Source organism: Triturus cristatus, chromosome 4_2 (assembly GCF_964204655.1).
Source record: "Triturus cristatus chromosome 4_2, aTriCri1.1, whole genome shotgun sequence".
Taxonomy (NCBI): domain Eukaryota; kingdom Metazoa; phylum Chordata; class Amphibia; order Caudata; family Salamandridae; genus Triturus; species Triturus cristatus.
The window spans coordinates 58,996,806-59,010,690 of record NC_140586.1 but is presented as its reverse complement, the minus strand read 5'-3'; the positions used below and the strand labels follow the sequence as shown (position 1 = coordinate 59,010,690).

Here is a 13,885-nt window from a genome sequence, read left to right as displayed (position 1 = left end):
GAAAGTGCCCAAATGGCCACTCTACCGCATATGCTAAGGACTCAAAGACATCTAGGATTGCTGAAAAAACATCTGATAAATCCTCCTCTAAAGACTCTTCTAGTCAGTCACAGAAAAGGTCTGCTGTTTCCTCTGTTCCAGTCACACCTCGGAAGGATTTGTTGTCGACGAAAATCAGACAGTCGATAGCGGTACCAGCGTTGACAAAAACATCTTTGTCGATATTTTCCTCCGCCGCACCTTCAGTGACTATGGTCACCTGTACCACATCAATGACTGCTTCGTCGATGATGGTTTTCATATCCACGTCTACGACCTTAGTTGCAATGGCCGTTTCCATTCGGAAGAAGATCTTTCTACCTTCTATGAGCCCATCGACGAAACAGAAAAAAATTGCACTGTTGACAGAAGGTGCATCAGCACAATTGAGACCAGACATCACTTTTTCAGGTAAGGTCTTCACTCTGCCTTCGACTCACCTGCTAGACATTGAAGAGTCTGGTGATGAAGAACTTTTCAGCCTGGCTTTTCGCCCTTCTAAATTGTGGGCAAAATGCCAAGACCCAGAGATGACTTAGATTATGACAGGGACACTTACTTGAAAGGGGGTTTCTCAATCCCTACTCGCCAGCACTCATTCCCCCCAGATATAATACTTTCCAGGAGACCTATCCCTATGAAGACCCAGAAGATGAACACCAGAGTTTGAGAGAAGTCACTATTTTGGTGCCCATTTCCTTGGTCACTGATCTGTGGCACATGATCGATGACTATTATAAGCGCTTCCCTGAGTCAACGGTGCCAGTTTCTCTTCTTCTGGCCCAAGCACATGTTCAGAAGACGACACTTTGACCCAAAAGTCCTGCACTTCTGATGGATACATCTGCCAGTGGATTCCTCACCTTGTGAATATCCCCTGCGCCAGCATTCCACGGAACTTTTCTTTCCCAGCACTCCACGTCGACGTGGGCGATGTCACAATGCATCGGCTCCGCACGCGACTCCGTACGACGTCATCGGAGCCATAAGAAGCCCACGTCGGCGTGATGACGTCAGTTCCCTTTTTTCCGCGCCGTCGACGCGCAACGTTTTTTTTTTTCCAGTGCTCTCTAGCTACTTTGTAGTTTAGCGGTGTTACTGTGTTAAATTCAGTATGTCTTCGACGAGGAAGTCGGGCTTTAAGCCCAGTAGGGAATGCGGAGGCCTGATGTCCATGACGGATCCGCATCAGGACTGCCTATGGTGTCTTTCTTCCGATCATGACATGGAAGAATGCGGGTGCTGTAGGAGCATGAATCCTAAAGCGCTGAAGGCGAGGAAGACCAAGCTCTTCATGAAGAAAATCGGTGAAGAGAAGAGAGGGAGAAAAAAGGAGAAGTCCAGGCGGGAGTCGTCGACTTCGAGGTCGTCGAAGTCGAAGAAACACCACAAGAAGAGGAAGCATTCTTCTCGGCGTCGCTCCTCGAAGTCCAGGCGGTCGAGGTCGGCTTCGCCCCGTCGACGTCGGAGCAAGGACTTGTCACCTTCTCCTTCTCCTGCTATGTCCCCGAAGTCTCCCTCGCCGAAGCGGGCTCCAGCTCGTTCCCCGACGCCGTCACCGGCTCCGTCCAAGACTTCGACTCCGGGTCAAGTGGAGTCTGATGTTCCTTTGGATGAGCAAGATCAGGAGGAGGCTGTTCCGGTGCCGGATGACTCCGCGCCGTCGACGCGCAACGCTTTTTTTTTCCAGTGCTCTCTAGCTACTTTGTAGTTTAGCGGTGTTACTGTGTTAAATTCAGTATGTCTTCGACGAGGAAGTCGGGCTTTAAGCCCTGTAGGGAATGCGGAGGCCTGATGTCCATGACGGATCCGCATCAGGACTGCCTATGGTGTCTTTCTTCCGATCATGACATGGAAGAATGCGGGTGCTGTAGGAGCATGAATCCTAAAGCGCTGAAGGAGAGGAAGACCAAGCTCTTCATGAAGAAAATCGGTGAGGAGAAGAGAGGGATAAAAAAGGAGAAGTCCAGGCGGGAGTCGTCGACTTCGAGGTCGTCGAAGTCGAAGAAACACCACAAGAAGAGGAAGCATTCTTCTCGGCGTCGCTCCTCGAAGTCCAGGCGGTCGAGGTCGGCTTCGCCCCGTCGACGTCGGAGCAAGGACTTGTCACCTTCTCCTTCTCCTGCTAAGTCTCCGAAGTCTCCCTCGCCGAAGCGGGCTCCAGCTCGTTCCCCGACGCCGTCACCGGCTCCGTCCAAGACTTCGACTCCAGGTCAAGTGGAGTCTGATGTTCCTTTGGATGAGCAAGATCAGGAGGAGGCTGTTCCGGTGCCGGATGACTCTGCGGCTCCGGTGGATGATTCTGCGGAGCCGACGCCGGTGACTCCACAAGGGGATACAGGGACGGTCCCTTATCCACAATTCCCGGCTCCAGGTACGGATCCCTCAGGATTTCTGAATGCCATGTATGGTATTTTTAATAGGGCGTCTTTCCCATCCGGAGCACCTACTGGTCCCGTGGGTCCGATGGCTTTTACGCTAGGGGTGCCGCAGCATTACGCTCAGGCCCCCTTTATGCCCTTTATGCCGATGGCGCCTTCTTGGCAGTTTCCGGCGCCGGCTGGGGATCCGACTCGACCTCGGATGGACCGTCAGTCTTCAGAGCCTTCTTCGACGCCGAGGCCGACTCCATCGGCGCCGCGTCCGGCGCCTCCGACTCCACCTATGGCGCCTCCGACTCCGGTGCCTTTGGCTCCACCGACGCCGCGTACGACGTCGACTACGCCGGCTCCCCGGATCCGGTCGAGGCGGGAGGCCCAAAGGGTGTTGGAGGAAGGAAGATATCGGGCAGAGATGGAAGAAGGTGAGGTCGACTCTTCTTCGGATGAGTTTGCAGGAATGGAGGAAGCAAGTGGTTTGGATACCACCCCAGAGTGGGAGCATGCTTCTGCAAGGTCTTCTCCTCCACAGGAATTGGCACCCTACCATGTGGTGATTAAGAAGGCCGCAGAGTTGTTGGATCTGCAGCTGCCCTCTGTGGGGAGTACAAGTCAAACCTGCTTATGGAGGTGTTACACTCTCCGGCGTCGGCTTCGGAGCCTTTGTTGCCTTTCAATGAGGCCATCTTGGAACCAGTGTTGGAGGTGTGGAGGAAGCCTCTTTCAGCTCCGATGGTTTGCAGACAGGTGGCGAGGAGGTACAGAGTTGCACCAGGAGACCCAGATTTTTTGTCCACACATCCTTCTCCGGAGAGCCTAGTGGTGCAGGCTTCATGTTCTAAGCATGCTTCGGGTGCTTTCCCTCAGTCTCCGGCTGATAGGGAGTCAAAGAAAGTTGATCAGGCGGCCAAGAAGACCTTCTCCTCAGGAAGTATGGCGTTGAAGTCATCTAATGCCACATGCTTGCTGGGGCGATATGTTCATGCCTTGATGTACTCTATAAAATCTTTGGCCCCTAAGTTGCCTGAGGGGGATAAGTCGTCCTTCTTGGAAGTTGTTGCGGACACTCAGGCGGCTGCCAGGCAGGTGATCCAGTCTGGGCTCGATACGGCGGACTCGGTGGCGAGAATTATGGGGTCGTCCATAGCTGCAAGGAGGCAGGCTTGGCTCCGTTCCTCTGGTTTCTCAGCAAATGTTCAGGCCACGTTGGTTGATCTGCCTTTTGACGGACAGAAGCTGTTTGGGGAGAAAGCAGATTCTGCCCTTCAACGATTTAAGGACAGTAGATTGACGGCGAAGTCCTTGGGTCTGCAGGCTCCTGCTAGGGGTTCAACTTTTCGAAAGTCTAGGGGATTCGGAAGATCATCCTTTCGCTCCTTCCGACAACCCCAGCAGCAGCAGCAACAACAGCAGCAGAATCCCCTCTATAGGTCCTATAGAGGGAAGCAAAGGGGTCGGAGAGGTTCTGGTCGAAACCCCTCTTCTTCTTCCTCCTCCTCCTCTGCTCCAAATGAGGCTTCAGGGAAGCAGCCCTAGATCCCCCATCCCGGATCATGTAAGACCTGTGGGGGGTCGGGTGTCCTACTTTCTACGGGGTTGGAAATCTGTTACAACAGACCTTTGGGTTTTGAACCTCGTAGAGACTGGGTACGCCCTTCCCTTTCAGGAGTTTCCCCCCCTTACCCTCCTTGCCAAGGTTATTGCTCGGAAGACCATCTGCTTCTCCTGCAGAAAGAAGTTCTGGCCTTGCTTCAGAAGGGTGCGATAGAGGTGGTTCCGGAGCAGGAAAGGGGTCAAGGATGCTACTCCCGGTATTTCCTGATTCCCAAAAAGGGCGGCAGATTGCGTCCAATCCTGGACCTCAGAATCTTGAATTTTTACCTGAGACAGGAGAAATTCAATATGCTGACCCTTGTGCAGGTTCTTCAAGCGTTGCAGCAAGGAGACTGGATGGTGTCGCTCGACTTACAGGACGCGTACTTACATGTCCCAATCCTGAAGTCACACAGGAAGTATCTCCGTTTTACGGTTGGGTCGCAACACTACCAATTTGCGGTTCTTCCGTTTGGTCTTACTACTGCACCTCGAGTCTTCACAAAGGTGATGGCAGTGGTGGCTGTTCATCTCAGGAGGTCAGGGATCCCGGTTTTCCCTTACCTGGACGACTGGCTTCTGAAGGCAGAGTCCCCAGAGATAGTGCAGCGTCATCCGCAGGTGACATCTCAGCTGTTATTCGACTTGGGTTTTTCGATCAATGTGCCCAAATCTCACCTGGTGCCCTCTCAACGCAACCTGTTCATAGGGGCAGTACTGGACACTACTGTGTGTCGAGCATTCCCTCCTCCTCAAAGGATTCTCGACATTCAGGAGATGGTCCCTTTATTCCACAATGGAGCGGTTGTTCCAGTTCTGAAGGTCCTTCGCCTGCTCGGTCTGTTTGCCTCCTGCATTCTGTTGGTCAACCACGCACGCTGGCACATGAGGGCGCTCCAGTGGTGTCTCCGCAAGCAGTGGTATCGGCACAACGGGGATCTCGGGGAGTCGATCAAGATCTCCGGAGAAGCTGCAGCGGATCTGTCTTGGTGGAGCGTGGAGGGCAATCTGTCTCAAGGAAAGCCCTTCTATCTACCTCCATCGGTGGCCACGGTGATAACGGATGCATCCACTTTAGGGTGGGGTGCGCATCTGAGGGATCTGGAGATCAAAGGACTTTGGTCTCCAGAGGAGAGGTTGCTTCACATCAACCTTTTAGAATTGCGGGCGATTCGTTTGGCGCTCAAGGCCTTCCTCCCTTCCCTTCGCGGTCAGTCGATTCAAGTCCTGACAGACAACACGACCGCGATGTGGTATGTCAACAAGCAGGGAGGTGTGGGGTCTCTTTGTCTATGCAGAGAGGCCTTACGACTATGGTCTTGGGTTCAGGACCATCGGATTTGTCTGATGGCAAATCATCTGGCCGGGGTGTTGAACGTGCATGCGGACAGTCTCAGTCGGCAGTTCTCCGCCGACCACGAGTGGAGGCTCCATCCGGAGGTGGTTCGTCACGTCTTTCAGACGTGGGGGACACCTCGGGTGGACCTGTTTGCCACTTGCGAGAACGTGCACTGCCCGTCATTCTGCAGTCTCCAGTATCCGATGCAGGGGGCGTTGGGGGACGCGTTTCAGTTGAATTGGGGATCTCAACTCCTTTACGCGTTTCCTCCCATACCCTTGATTCCTCGGGTTCTGAGGAAGATTCGCCAAGACCGGGCCCAAGTTATATTGGTAGCCCCGGATTGGCCAAGAAGGGTGTGGTATACAGATCTTCTCCACCTCGCCTCGTGCCCTCCGCTCCGTCTCCCTCTGAGGGCAGACCTCTCGCAGTCGGAGGGGCAGGTTCTACACCTCCACCTCCAGAGCTTACACCTTCATGCCTGGAGATTGAACGGGGCAACCTGAGTTCGTTCCTTCTCCCGCCAGATGTGGTGGATGTTATTTTATCGGCCAGGCGACACTCCACTCCACCAAGTCCATTTACTCATACCGGTGGTCTAAGTTTGTAAAATGGTGTGGAGAGAGATCCATTGACCCTTTAAAGGCCCATCTTTCTGATGTGCTCCAGTTTGCTCTTTCCCTGGCTCAGCAGGGCTGTGCTGTGTCCACGGTCAAGGGCTATCTTTCGGCCTTATCGGCTTTTCTATACCTTCCAGATCAACCTTCTCTTTTTAAATCTCCGGTTGTTCTGAGGTTTATCAAGGGCCTTACAAACATGTTTCCTCCCACTCCATTTGTAATGCCTCAGTGGGACCTTAATCTTGTTTTAACCTTATGATGGGGTTCCCATTTAAGCCTCTACATAGCTGTCCTTTGAGGCTGTTGTCCTTTAAGGTAGTTTTTCTTGTAGCCATAACCTCGGCAAGGAGGGTGAGTGAGCTTCAAGCTCTTAGTTCTAAACCCCCGTTTTTAACCTTGCATGCTGAAAGGATGGTTCTCAGGACCAGGGCTGCTTTCCTGCCAAAAGTTGTCACTCCGTTTCATTTGGGGCAGTCCATTACTCTCCCTGTTTTTTATCCGCCTCCTCATCCCTCCAAAGAGGAGGAAAGGCTTCATCGCCTGGACCCAAAGAGAGCTGTAAGCTTTTACTTGGACAGAACGAAGGACTTTCGTCTGGATGATCAGCTCTTCGTGGGTTATGTTGGACATTCCAAGGGGAGAGCGGTACACAAGCGCACTTTGTCGAGGTGGATTATCCTTGCCATCAAGATCTGCTACGCCCTGGCTGGTAAGACCCCTCCTGAGGGCATTAGAGCTCATTCAACTAGAGCTAAGTCATCTACATCTCCTTTGGCCCGGGGTGTTCCTGTGGCAGACATTTGTAAAGCCGCGACTTGGGCCTCCCTCCATACTTTCGCAAAGCATTATTGCTTGGACTCAGAGATGAGGAGGGACGGCCACTTTGCGCGCTCTGTCTTGCAAGACTTTCTGGTATAGGAAGGTGGACACCCTCCTCCGGGAGTAGGGACTGCTGTGGAAATCTATTCACAAGGTGAGGAATCCACTGGCAGATGTATCCATCAGAAGAACAAGTTACTTACCTTCGGTAACGCTTTTTCTGGTGGATACAGTATCTGCCTGTGGATTCCTCACTGACCCACCCGCCTCCCCGTTGTCCACCTTTGTATACAATGGAATAGGTCTTGTTTGAAATGTTTGTATACTTTCTGGTGCATTTGTAGGAAATGCTTGTTTGGTTAGCATTCTTTTGTTTTGTATGCTATGTATATGTGTTGGTATTCTATATACTGTGTATACTTGGAGTTGTCGTTGGTTCACCTGTTCGCCTCGAAGGCACGGAAAAAATGGGTGGAACTGACGTCATCCCGCCGACGTGGGCTTCTTATGGCTCCGATGACGTCGTACGGAGTCGCGTGCGGAGCCGATGCATTGTGACGTCGCCCACGTCAACGTGGAGTGCTGGGAAAGAAAAGTTCAGTGGAATGCTGGCGCAGGGGATATTCACAAGGTGAGGAATCCACAGGCAGATACTGTATCCACCAGAAAAAGCGTTACCGAAGGTAAGTAACTTGTTCTTCTGTGCACGCAAGACTCCAGGTTCGTGTTTCCTCCCATTAACATCAGAGATGATTACATTGAGAGTGATCCAGACGACCAACCTGAATAGGGTGAAATTCTTCAGGATCTAGGAACAGTCGGTCAAAAATGGGATGATTATGTAGCTTCATCTTCACCGTCACCAGCGACTTCTCCAGCAAGTTCCCCTCCTGAGTACATCGGTGGGTTTCATGAGCTACTGGAGCATGCATAAAAGAGTTGTGATCTGCCTCTTCCGGGAAAACAGACAGCTTTTTTTCTGGATGATTTTAAAGACTATGCAATAAAGTCACTCAGATTGAAACATATTGTCAACTACATGTGGAAAGAAGGCTTGACGTTATTTAAAAATCCAGCTTTGGTTGCTGCTGTAGTCCTACGTATGGACAAAGAGTACAAAGCACCGGACTCTTCACCAGCCTGCTTGACAGGGCACCCACGTCCAGATTCTGTGATAATGCAGGCTACGCAAATGTCCTCCAGGACTCTATCTGCCCCTTGTTCGTCACCACCAGACAAAGGAAGGGGAGAGGCTTGACAATATTGGCAAGCCCTTTACAGCTATGGCAGCCACTTCCATCAGGGCTTCAAATGCTTTAGCAAATGTGGTCCGACTTTGCTCCTCTTTTGGTGTAAAAGGAGGTAAGAGAAATCTTGCAAGAGGGTCTCGCCCCTGCCTTTTCCAACTCCTGAAACCGCCTTTTGAGCCAATAAATAAGGCGGGTGTGAAATATTTTGCATGGGAAACATCCCTTCTATTGGCTCTCACATCTGCCAAAAGGATCAGTGAGGTTCAAGCTTTTACTATCACTGAACCTTTTCTACAGTTCAGAGAAGGTAAGATGTTGTTGTTAACTAACCCCAAATTCGCCCAGAAGCATCCAACACTTTTTTTCGGAATGATGAGCCCATTATTCTGTCAACATACTTTAAGAACCCTTCTCTAGCTGGGGAGAGGGCTCCCCATTCTCTGGATATCAATGGTGCTTGAACGTTTACATTCACAAAACTAAGACTTTCAGAAAATAGAATCAGCTTTTCATCACTTCCGCACCTCCCAGAAAGGGCAGCGATTTCTCAAGAAACTGTATAGCCCATTGGCTGTTGTCAGTGACTGCTTTTTGCCACGACAAGGCAGGAAGACCGCTATCCAGGAAGGTAGCTGCACATTCTACGAGAAAGATGGGTCCACAGCCTTGTTAGCTGGAGTATCGATTCCAGACATCTGTCAAGCAGCAACGTGGTTGAACGCTCATACCTTCACCAAACGCAACTGTTTGGATTCAGCACGGAAAGCAGATGCTGCGGTCAGACAGGCAGTTTTGAGTCACCTGTTTCATTAGGGTACAGACTGTTATTCTCTTTATTTCACTGCAATAATTTTTATGATGATCTACTGTTCATGCTTATATCTCCATTATTTGCACCTACGTTGTTTTTACTTCACAAGGTATCTCGTATTGAGCCCTCCTCCATGTCTTCTTTCTTACTACTAGCTACTCTGATTCAAGCTTGTGAATCTCTGAAAGATTCAGTACTGGAGAAAAAACAAGGTACTTACCTGTACACTTTGGTTCTCCAGTATTGATATCTTTCAAAGATTCACATGCGACCCGCCCTCCTTCTGTTTATGTACACCATTTAGATACCTCATTGATATGTATTTACACTTGTGCTCGAAATCTGAGGTATGGTGGCTCTGCAAGGGAAGGGTCTTGTCTCTGATTGGCTGAAGTTTGGGTCTATTAAAACAATGTGAATTGCTTAATGTCAATTGCTTTCTCTGTCTTTTAATGTATGTACATGAAACTGCTTATTTTAAATACCGTGGGACTCCCACCGTGACAATGGGGAAGATTCAATAATGTGAATCTATGAAAGACATAAATACTGGAGAACCACAGTGTGGAGGTAAGTAATTTGTTTTTTCCAGTGACACAGTGTGCATGCCTTTCCCACTTAGGGCGACATACTCAAGTATACAAAAAATGATGGATGGACTGCTTGAATTAATCTCTGCCACTGTTAATTAGTCGGGACTGCATCCCAGTCCATCGATACTTTGCATACCATCCCATCTCAGTTTGGACCCAGCTATATGCAAATCAGTCTTGACCGTACTCTAGTGGGAACAGTCTAGGCCCAACTGCCCAGCCAGATCCTCCTTCCTGAACTGGAACACAAGCAGCTCAGTACCGATGTGGCCCTTGTTATTGGCACATCAGCTGGGTATAGCACGGTTCCAGTGACACAGTGTGCACGGAACCCACGTCTGGGCATAACCATAAGTGTGACGGGTATGCCCAGACTTGGGTTCCGTGCACACTGTGTGACTGGAACCAAGCTATGCCTGCCCGATGAGCTCATAACAAGGGTGAAACCAGTCCTGTGTTGCTTGGGCTCGACATGGACCTTTACACCTACTCCCTATTCTCATCCTAAGACAGGAAAAATAACAAGAAGGATTATGGCTAAACTATGCTTTATATCCCCCCTTAAGGTAGGTGGGCGTATGGCATATGCACTTTTACTTCTTGGTTTTTGTTGTGTTCATGAGGTGCAATACTCCTCACATAATGGCTGTGACAAGGATGTAGGGATAATTGCCTGTGTAACCACCGTAAAACAGCATTTGTTTTCTATGTATCTCGATTATCAGCTGTGTAAATCATTGCCTCTCTGCAAATACCTCTCTTAGCGCATGTTTGCTTCCTGGTGTTTGGTTCTTTTCTGTGCACCAGTGTCCTTATCTTTGTATCCTTATGCCAATATCTCTTTTCCAGAGATCAAATCTACACACATTTGTCCCAGTGTCCATGTCAGCTTTAGAATATGTCCCCCTGGGTCTGTCTGCGGATGTCTGTGCCTTGGAACCTTTCACCCTGTGCCCATGTCTGTGTTTTAGTGTTATTGTCCCATTGTTCTTGTACCACTGTCTATTTTCATGCTCTAGTGTCAGCGCCCTTGTAAAGTCAGTGTCATCTTACATGGTCTGAGTTCTGTGTCCATGTACAGTGTCAATTTTTGTGTCTGGGTCAGTTATTGCTTTTCCTTGACTATTTCTACTTTTACAAGTGCTAGTGACTCCTTGTTCCATTTCCATATTGTGATAGCTCAATACCCTTGTTTCAATGTTGTTTTCTTAATGTATTTATAGGTGGGTCTTGTGTACTAGTGTTAATGACCCTGCATCCATTTCCCAGTATGCATGTCAGAGTTTGTTTGTTTCTACAGGATCATTGTAGACACCTTTCTGCATGTCCAACTATACGTGTGCTTGTGAGCATCAGTGTTTGTTTCCCATGGTATTGTACATACTTGTTTTTTCTGTGTTTGTATTTTAATGTGTTTCTACTCATGTGTGCCTGTGTTGGTGTTCATTTCCTAGTGTACATGTGCCCCGTGCCATTAAGATATGCACCTTTCAGTGTCAAATGTCCAAGTTACAGTGTAAATGGTCCACTGTCCCTGTGTACATGTTCAAGTAGACATGTTCCATTGGTTTAGTTTCCATGTTCAAGTATTCATGTTGTTGTGCTCATGGTTCAGTGGTTCTAGTGTCTATGTCCCTGTGTCAGTATTCAAGTGTACATGTTCCATTGGTTCTACCATCCAAGCCCAGGTGTTAATGCTCTAGTCTATATGTTCAAGTGTGCATGTCCAAGTATCCATATTCGAGTGTGCATGTTCCTGTGGTTGCAGTTTCCATGTTTACCTGTTCATGTTCTAGTTTATTTACTCCAATTGTTCTAGTGTCAGTGTTGGATTGTATAGGCTCCATTGGTTCTAGTATCCATGCCCAAGTGTCCATGTTCAAGAGCACATGTTCCAGTGTCCAAGTTTGTGCGTCCATGTTCTAGTGTGCTTGTTCCAGTAACCCTGTCCAAGTGTCCATGTTCTAGAGCACATGTTCCAGTGTCCAGTTGTTCATGTTCTAGTGTACATGTTCCAGCAGTTGTAGTTTCCACATACTTGTGTTCATGTTCTAGTACACAGGCCCAATATGTGTGTCCAAGTAGCCATCTTCTAGAGTACACATGTCAGTGTCCGTGTTCTAGAGTACATATTCCAGTGGCAATATTAAAATGTCCATATCCACGTTATAGTGTACATGTTTCACTTTCCCTGTCCAGGTGCCCATGTTCTAGCGTGCATGTTCCAGTGGTTGTAGTTGCCATGGCCAAGTGTCCATGTTCTAGTGGACACTTTCCAGTGTCTCTGTTGTAGTGTACATGTCCCAATTCTCATTTCAAGTATCCATGTTCTAGCATACATATCCTAGTGTCCCTGTCCATGTGTTTGTTTTCCAGTGTATATGTTCCAGTGGCCGTGATTCATTGGTTCTGGTTTCCAAGTCCCCTTGTCATTGTTCGAGTGTGTAGGTTCCATTGGTTCTAGTGTCCAGCCCCAATTATCCATGTTCTAGAGCATATGTTCAAGTGTCCATGTCCAAGTGTCCATGTTCTAGTATCCCTATCCATCTGTCGATGTTCTAGTGTCCATGTCCAGGTGTCCATGTTCTAGTGTGCATGTTCAAGTGGTTGTAGAGTTCATGCCCACATTTTTATGTTCTAGTGTACATGTTCCAATGATTATATTGCCTATGCCCCCATGTTAGTGTTCCAGTGTACGTGTTATTCAGAAAACAGCAGCCAGGTTAGTCTGCAATTTACAAAACAGATCACGGTAGGCTCCAATCTTAAAAACACTTCTCTATCTGCCCATGTGCAAGAGGACAATCTTCAGGTTGCTCTGCCATGCTTATTAGGCCTTTTATAGATCCGGCCTTTTTTTCTGAGCAGTATAATTATTATCAGCCGACAAGGGCCTAAAGATATTCAAATCACACCGCAATCAAGCACCTCCGGATCCACAGACCTAGAATTGGCTCCTGTTTACCAGCAAGACGCTGGAATAGTCTACCACTTGGGATATACCTCATCTCGGAGCTGCTTCTCTTCAGGAAAGCCCAAAAGACCTGACTGCTTAATTTTTAAACCTCTGCCTTTTCTGGAGTCTCTATTGTCTTTCCCGATCACACTTGACTATGCAAGGATTATCCCTTCAGGGATGAGTTTTGTGCATTTACAAATCAGATTAACCTAACATAACATATTACCCTTGTCCAGGTGCTCTTGTTCATGAGTGCATGTTCCAGTGCTTCCAAAATCCATGTTTCTGTGTCAGTTGTAAATATTCCAGTGCATGTGCAAGTCCCTTGTCTGTCTTTTCTCCGCTCACGGTGCTGTCTCTTCTCATCCTGTTCAGGTTCACGCCTCGAAGACGAACAGCATGAACGTGTTGAGTGGGCTGCGCGAGATGGTCAAGGAGGGAGGTCTTATCTCACTCTGGAGGGGGAACGGGATTAACGTTTTGAAGATAGCGCCAGAAACCGCCATCAAATTCATGGCTTATGAACAGGTGAGATTTTTTCATATGCTGTGGGTGGTAACACAAGGGTCAGGTTGAGATGCCATCAGATTCATGGCGTATGAGCAGGACATTTTTATGTAATTACCAAGTGGCTAGGCATGAGGGTCTTGATAAAATACCACCAGGTTCATGACGTATAAACAGATGATGTCTGCATCTCTCAGGGCAGTTGGATAGGAGAGGTCATTCTGGGACACCATAGGATTTATGGAGCATGCACAGGTGAGCCCATTGCACATATGAAGTTAAGGTCAGTGTGCACTGCCAACAAGTTATTAGTACACGAGCAGACTGTGCAGTTCCCTAAGACGTCGGATGCGTGAATTAAAATGAAGTGCCATCACGTTGATTGAGAATAATAATCAGGTGAAAGACTCTGTTCTTAGGGCTGTCATAGGTGAGCTCAGTGCAATTCACAAATTTACTGCAGCAGCCATCAGTGTGACTACTCAAAAGAACCAGGAAGGAGACTGAGCCCAATGCTCCTTAAAGGCCCCTGTTTGAGTCCCACCAACAATCTTAATGTGTTGCTTAGTCCTTGTTTGCTGTCATGCTTTGTACTAAAAGTGTGTGACATTGTTTCTATATTGAAAGTGCCATACTTTTCTGTAGTGCTGAAATTGGAAAACAATTACCTCTGGAACCTACAAACAGGGGTCAAGGTGTGGCAGGTGAAAAAGGGTGGAGTCACAAGGGGCGAAGTCATGAAAAGCGGAGTCTGAAAGTCAATGTGTACAGTTATTTTGAAAAAACTCTGCTGCAAAGACATTGGCAACAATGCAAACCTGACAGTAAATCTGTTCAGGGCTACTTAATTGATCACGAAGCTGCGTTTTAAGATCTCGTATGGGGTTAACTCTGGTGGTCAATGCACTTGCTTGAAAGATCTGTGTTTTGTCTAGTCACAGTTTAGACTCCTAAAGTAGCATAGAGGTTTAATCGCC

The 13,885-nt window shown here is 48.4% G+C and overlaps 1 protein-coding gene across 1 annotated transcript in view; it reads left to right on the top strand.

Moving 5' to 3' along the window:
• Positions 1-13,885, top strand: part of LOC146832970 (mitochondrial adenyl nucleotide antiporter SLC25A23-like) — a 191,059-nt gene that overhangs the window by 100,002 nt on the left and 77,172 nt on the right. Inside the window, exon 6 of the mRNA XM_085600506.1 lies at positions 12,777-12,929. Within this exon, the coding sequence (XP_085456632.1) occupies positions 12,777-12,929 (153 nt within the window). The remainder of the gene's footprint in view (positions 1-12,776; positions 12,930-13,885) is intronic.